Here is a 7,754-nt window from a genome sequence, read left to right on the forward strand (position 1 = left end):
TGACCCTTGGGCCCTTCACACAGGGCCAGGCATGTGGTAGGTGCAGAATAAACACTTGCAGAACTTATAAATTAGTAGACTGTCATTTCCATCTGCCTCCAAAAGGGCTGCCAGGGGCTTTGGGATTTGGTCTAATATCTAGAAGTGAAAGTGAACCAAGAAATGTATGGATTTTTCTTCCTTTTACTACAAAGAAACCACATTTAGCTGCAAAGAAGACAAGTTCTTGGAAGGAAGAAGCCAAGCAGGCATCCGGCACTGCGCTCTAAGAAGCAAGAGCCCGAGGGCTGTTGGCGGACGGGCAGGAAGGGGTGCTACTCAGCTCGTGTCCAACGAGGGCTGGCCCCACAAGTCTGGGATGCAAAGAAGGCTCTGGGGACAGGCGTGCTCCCGGTCACCTCAAGCTTGCAGGGCCATCCCAGGAGGCGGACTCAGCTTGTTGCCCGGGACCTAGGATGGAGTAGTGAAAGCTGCAGGCCCCAGGTTCTCAGTCTGAGGCACCGCATCGGTCCGCAGGTGCCGGCAGCAGGAGGCTCAGCGGCAACGACTCTCAGCCCCAGCTGCGAGGAGAACCACGTGGGAGCTTCTGAAACTCCAAGGCCCAGACAGCCCTGCAGGCCAGGCTTCAATCAGAAGCTGAGGGTGGGATCCACGCCCTGGAATTTTTCAGCACTCCCCAGGTGATTCCAATGTGCAGCCAAGATGGAGAGCCGTGTGCTTCAAACTTGAACTTGCAAATGAACCACCAGGGAGTCTTGTTAAAATACACATTCTGATTTGACCCATCCGGGGTGAGGCCTGGGAGCCCGTATCTCTCACAAGCCCCAGGTATCGCTGATGGAGCTGGCTTTATGGCCAGTGAGCGGCACGTCACAGGGGGTATTCAAGAAGTAAGTGGCTGATTACGTGGTATGGAAAGTGTGGAGAGGGTTAATGCATTGGATAAGGGTTAGGATTACATCAGTGCTCATCAGCCTTTCTGTTACAGCTGAAGTCTCCCCCACCACCACCAAACAGCATCATCCACAGAAAGTCACACGTAAACCCAGCAAAGCAGAGTTGCTTGTTAGAGTGAAAGCAGGAACCCCAGAGCCCTGCCCTCTCAACCCCCTTCCTCCCCCACCTCAGGGCACCTAGAGCCTCCAAGAAGTGCATTAGAAGATGTGCTGGATACTATTTAATACACCCATGTATCTGATTTCAGATGCTGGGGATTATTTCAGAGACTGGAACTGTTGGTGCTTGAACAACGAGGTGACTCCAGATAGTGAGACATTAAGTAAACCTGGATTAGTGAGCATTAAGGCATTCAGGACAGGCAAATCTGCAGGATTTGGGAGGACACAGTCTGTACTCAGCAAGTTTATCCTATAAAATGTGCTGTTTCCACCAACAGAATTTAATGATCAGAGTCCATGCACGTATCTCATCAAGTGGGAAGGCAGCCAAGCCATCGGCCTGTCACAGCCTCTTGCTGTCCCTCCTGGTGCCCTCTCTGACTCACTCTGATGCATCCCTGACCCCTCTTCTCTTCTCCCAAGGCAGATATTAATTCTGAGAGCTGATAAAACCCTGCCTGGCAGGAACCTAGGGAATATCAGAGTTGAGAGCCAAACAATAGCGTGGAGCCACACATAATAAGATTACACAGGTTCCATTGGCCAGCTCTCTAAAATAATGATGTTGGCAAAAAAAAAAAAACTACAAAACAGGATTATCTCCAATTAACTACAAGGATATGATAAAATTTCTCCAAGAAAGTGTCAAGATGGGAGGAATGTATTTATTTTCATATCTTCTACTGAGGGAGTTTCATTCATTTGACTGAGAGCCATTTAGAAGTTTTGATAACTCAGACATTGCTTAAATTGAGTATTTGCAATTTCTATGTAAAAGGGGTTTTCTAAGCAAGATTTAGGGGGATGCATTTAAACTTTGATCCCATCCAAGAACCAAACCTACAGGTTGGTTTGGGGTTTTTTATGATTTTGGAGAGGGAGGTTGTTGAGAGTTTCCTGGAGGGAGCAGAAGACTGTGCATCTGAAGACCTAAAGACCCCAGCTCCACTAGAATGTTCTTAATGGACTTTTTAAATTAAGTTTATTGCAATAAAATATATATAACATAAAATTTACCATTATACATTCCTGGTATTGTTGCAACCATCACCATAATCCGTTTCCAGAACTTTTCCATTATCCCAGATTCTGTACCTATTATCTCATCCTCTCCTCTTAGCCCCTGGCAACCTCTATTCTACTTTCTATCTTTATGAATTTGCCTATTCTAGATATTTCATATAAGTGGAATCGTACAATATTTGTCCTCCTGTGTCTGGCTTATTCACTTAACATAATGTTTGCAAGGTTCATCCATTTTGTACCAGGTATCAGAACTTCATTCCTTTTTATGGCTGAATAATATTCCATCATTAAGTATATACCACATTTGGTTTACCCACTCAACTTTTGAGGGCCATTTGGGTTATCTCCACCTTTGAGCTATGGTGAATAGTGCTGCTGGGAACATTGGTGTGGAAGTATCTATTGAGTTCCTACCTCCAAATCTTCTGAGTATACATCTAGAAGTGGAATCGCGGAGTCATATTTCTGTTATTCTTCATTATCCCTGTTCTAGAATGGACAAGTTAATGCTCTACCTGATTATAATACTTTTTTTTTAAAGATTTTATTATTTTATTTATCTGACAGAGAGAGAGAGTGTGAGAGCAGGAACACAAGCAGGGGGAGTGGGAGAGGGAGAAGCAGGCTTCCCGCCTAGCAGAGAGCCCGATGCGGGGCTCGATCCCAGGATCCTGGGATCATGACCTGAGCCGAAGGCAGACGCTTACTGACTGAGCCACCCAGGTGCCCCTATAATACTTTTTAACTGAAATTAAGTCCATACTTTTTGTTGTTTACAAATAAATAAGAAAATAACTTTTCCTTCTTAAAAAAAAAAAAAAAAAAAAGAGGTTGGGGCCTCCTGGGTGGCTCAGTCAGTTAAGCGTCCGACTCTTGATCTCAGCTCAGGTCTTGATCTCAGGGTTGTGAGTTCAAGCCCCACATTGGGCTCCATGCTGGGCCTGGAGCCTACTTGGGGGGAAAAAAAAAGTAAGGTTGATAAGTTATGTTTGGTGATTCAGCTTCGCATTTTCCTAATAGTCTAATTTGATCTGTGATTTTTCCAAAGGGCACTTTGTTTTAAAGTGTAAGTTTTATTTTCTATTCAGGTATGGTGAGGCCAATAGATGAGGACATGATTGCCATTGAAAAGATAATTTATTACTCATAGTTCCCAGGACGAAGGGGCAGATGTGCCACGCAGGGCCACAGGCAGAGAGAGAGCATGGGGAAACTTCAGGAAAGACTTTATTATGTGTTCCAGGGAAGGAATGGGTGAGGCAGGGTAAACAGGCTTAGAATTGGCTAGTTTGAATCATTTCCGTGGGTTCCGCGCCCCTGACTGCCTGAGGTGGCCCTGGGGTGACTATGGCCGCCAGATAGCATCCCACAGTGTAAGAGCCCCTGAGAAAACAGGTGGGGGGTATGGGCCCTGGGTGGGTTAGTTTGTATATGAAAGTCACCCCAGCACGAGTTATCTCTAGGAATCAACTGGCACAAGGAGGGACAGTCCTTTCCAGGTCAGCAAGGCCCAGACCTCAAAGCACCAGATACAGAAACTAAAAAAATATGGTTAACACACACTTTAGTGAAGTCATAAATCTCAAACAATGGGGTTCCAACAGGCTTGCAGACCTTGGACCGGAAACAGTGCTTCTCAGGGCTAACCAAGTATCAGAATAACTTGGAGAATTTTCTCAACTGTGGTTTCCTGCTTCTACACTCAAGGCCAATTAAATGTCCATCTCTGAGCACTGATCATTTTAAAAGCTCCCCTGGTGATTCTCACGATTCCGGGCTTGAGAGCCATCAATTTAGGACAGTGTTTCTCAAAGTCTGAACCTGGACCAGCAGCAGCAGTATGGCCTAGGAATTTGTTATAAATGCAGATTCTCTTGGGTGGCTCAGTTGGTTAAGTGTCTGACTTTGGCTCAGGTCATGTTCTCAAGGTCCTGGGATCGAGCCCCGTTGCAGGGTCCCTGCTCAGCAGGAAGTCCGCTTGTCCCTCTGCCCCTCCCCCCTGCTCATGCGCGCGCTCTCTCGCTCTCTCTCTCCCTCTCTCAAATAAAATAAATAAAATCTTTTAAAAATAATAAATAAAAAATAAAATAAATGCAGATTCTTAGGTGTACCCCAGACCTGCTAAGTGGGAACGTCTAGGCGTGGTCCAGCCCTTTGTGTTCAAACAAGCCCCCCAGGTGATTCTGAAGCTGGCTCAAGTTTGGGAACCACTGGTCTAGGGTGAGGAGCACAAGTGAGGACTGCACGGTCCTCCCATCATGTCCTTGACCCCTAGCCTGATGAGACCGGAGCAGCCTGTCTGCACAAAATGGATGCGCTCAGCACCCTGCTTTGCTGATCTGTGGTGTACTACTTAAGAGCTCTTCAAGTGTCCTCAAGTTGCAAATTTTAATATTCAGAGGAAGCTGAATAAGTAGTAAAACTGTGGGGCAAAAAAGTGATTGAAAACATAGTACCGATAAAGGAGAGAAATGAAATAAAGAAGTGGGTTTTCCTTATTGGGGAAAAAAAAATCATTTCAGAGAATAAGCATAAACAGAGTGGAAGAAAATATCATTGGGTGACTTTTCTCCAGTGACAAGAAGCTGGTTCTGGGGTCACAGTCCTGCATTCTTATCCCAGCTCCTCTTTTTAGCAGCTGTGAATTTGGGAAAGTTAATTAATTTCTAACCTTCAGTTTCCTCATCTGTAAAATGGGATTATGATGGTAGCTACCTAATCATTTGTTTTCAGGATCAAATAAGAATAATATAGTTGAGTAGTTGAGTGCTTGGCTTTGTGCTCTTCACTAATTAAAATCTAACTACCCTTCCTGCTATGAATACCATACATTATTATTAGCACAGTGATCTAGAGTGAACTCCCCAAAATATTAGCTGTTCCCACTACGATTATTACTATTAGGAGACTGAGCCTCTCCATTAAGCTCACATCAGGTGAAAGGGGCTACAACTAGCCAGACAAGTCAAGGACCCCCTGAGAAAAATATCCTTTCTCAAAATTCAAAAAAATTATTTGAGTGTCTTACTTAGAAAGATCCTTGCCTTAAACAGAATAGGATAAGGTATGCTGTTGTAACAAACCTCAAAATCTCAGTGGTTTAACATGGCAAAGGTTTCTTTCCTGCCCATGTTCCAGTCAAACTCAAGTCAGTTGGTATCTGGCCCGCGAGTTGTAACTCAGAGACCCGGGAAGCTTCCATCTGGAGATACATTTTTAAGGGCCAGGCTTAGAAGTGGCTTATACTTTGTGCTTTCACCCCCTGATCCTAGTTCTAAGATAAATGTAATCTCTCTCCTCCAAGCTAATTATTCTTATACCTGTGAATCCACCTGTCATGCAGAATGGATGAGAGCTCACCAACCCTTTAGTAGCTCTCATCTGAATGTACAAATTGGCCCACACTCCTGCACCAAAACTGAGCCTAAATGTAATCCGACTGGTATAAACTGAGTGGTACAAGCACCTCCTGCATTCTAGAGACTACACTTCTATTAATGCAGCCTCAGGTTGCGTTTTTTTGGAGGGAGAGTGTAAGGAATATTGAACTTACTATCAACTAAAATTGTCATAGGTATACAACGGATTCAGTTCCCTTTCACCAGTGTTTATTCTTCTCTTCAATCTCAACAGGAATCTCTATCATGGAAGGAGTCCGCAAGAAAAACATAGTTGAAGAGATTTGTTTTCTCTAGTTTATCCATTTATGTATCACCCAACCATTCAATGCAGGCGGCAAGCCTCCCTGGGTGTGCCTTGTCATCCAAATGCTGAGAAAGGTGGTTGTCGAGCTTTGACCCCCCTGTTATTTCTTAGACGGACGCCTCCCATGCTCCTCGTTGCAGGTACCACATCTGCGTGACTGTGCTGATCTACTTCCTCCCCTTGCTGGTGATCGGCTATGCGTACACCGTGGTGGGAATCACTCTGTGGGCCAGCGAGATCCCTGGGGACTCCTCGGACCGTTACCACGAGCAGGTCTCTGCCAAGCGCAAGGTAATCGAAGAGCAAGCAGCACCTGACCCACCCTGGCACAGGCGATAGGCCGGCCGGCACCTGAGCCCCAGAGCCTCCCGCGGCCCAGAGGCCGCAAGCGCAGGACATCCCTGGGTCTGTGGAACGGTGGAGGGGAGGGCGGGGATGTGGGGCGGGGGAGGGACGAGACCTTTCTTCGTCGTGTTTGTAACCTGGGCCCACCCGTACAGGCAGGAGCCGCTTCCTTCTTGCCTTAAGAGTAATTGGCAACCTGTCAAGCTATTAACACGCACACACACTTAACTACAAAGGCAGTGAAGAGCTATTGAGTCCTCTTTTATTATTAGAGTTTGGCAAAATAATGCATTCACTTGATTCAAACATCAAAAAGTATCAAAAGGAACAAAATTAGTGATGGAGAACAGACCAGGGGTTGCCACGGGTTACACTGGGGGGAGAGTCTGCCTAGAAAAGCCTATAAAATGAGTGAGTTTCTTTGTGGTGATGACGGATCGGGTCTGTATCCTGATTGTGGTGGGGTTTTCACCATCTATCCATGTGACACAATGTCATAGAACTATACACCAAAAAAGAATGAGTGCGTGCAAAAACTGGCAAAATGCAAATACAGTCTGAAGTTGAGTTAATAGTGCTGTGCTAATGTTTATTTCCTCATTAATCATGTGATAGGGTTGTGTAAGATGAGATCGCTGGAGGTACCTGGGAACTCTCCGTACTACTGGTGCAAGTTCTTGGGAGTCTTAAATTATTTCACAATTAAAAGTCCAAAGATATATTGGGCGCCTGGGTGGCTCAGTCGGTTAAGCGACTGCCTTCGGCTCAGGTCATGATCCCAGGGTCCTGGGATCGAGCCCCACATCGGGCTCCCTGCTCCGCGGGAAGCCTGCTTCTCCCTCTCCCACTCCCCCTGCTTGTGTTCCCTCTCTCGCTATGTCTCTCTCTGTCAAATAAAAAGAATAAAAAATTAAAAAAATTTAAAAATAAAAAATAAATATAAATATAAATTTTAAAAAAGTCCGAAGATATATGGAGTCTTACCATGAAAGGGCTCCCTCCTTTCTAGGTCTTCTGTCTACCCAGTTCCCAAATGTGCAGGTGTAGCACCACTGTTATTTGTTATTAATCTGTCCAGATATTACAATGTATTTATAAGCCAAATATATATTGTTTTCTTTTTTACACAATAAATACATACTTCTTCCCCTCCCTTTTTTCGCTTAACAGTATCCACAAGATATATCGAAAACCGATACATCAAGAGCTTTCTAATTTTTTCTCTTTGGGTACCTCTTTACATAGTATCTCATTAGTGGATGCTAGTTAGTTTTTCTCTGAAGATTTCGTGGGGATAAAAAGGAACATGTTACATCACTCACTGTTCATAAGAACCCTTGAAATCCCCTTTAGCCATCTGGTGCTCCCCAGCTGCCGCTCTCCAGACCCCTCCCTTCCCCTTCCTTGCCCAGGTACTGCCCTGGCCCTTGGTTGCCCCCACACACACCCCCACTGCTTCCTCCCCCTTCCTGGATCTCTACCCCCTGAACACCCATTCCCCTGGGTCTGCCCACCCTCGGCTTCTCCACTCACTGCCCAGAAGGATAGAACACAGAGGTT

General features: G+C 45.4%; 1 protein-coding gene across 1 annotated transcript in view; it reads left to right on the forward strand.

Moving 5' to 3' along the window:
* Nucleotides 1–7,754, forward strand: part of TACR1 (tachykinin receptor 1) — a 156,514-nt gene that overhangs the window by 143,555 nt on the left and 5,205 nt on the right. The window contains exon 3 of the mRNA XM_036099428.2: nt 5,990–6,140. Coding sequence (XP_035955321.1) covers nt 5,990–6,140 — 151 coding nt within the window. The remainder of the gene's footprint in view (nt 1–5,989; nt 6,141–7,754) is intronic.

This window comes from Halichoerus grypus, chromosome 10 (genome assembly GCF_964656455.1).
Source record: "Halichoerus grypus chromosome 10, mHalGry1.hap1.1, whole genome shotgun sequence".
Classification (NCBI taxonomy): Eukaryota; Metazoa; Chordata; class Mammalia; order Carnivora; family Phocidae; genus Halichoerus; species Halichoerus grypus.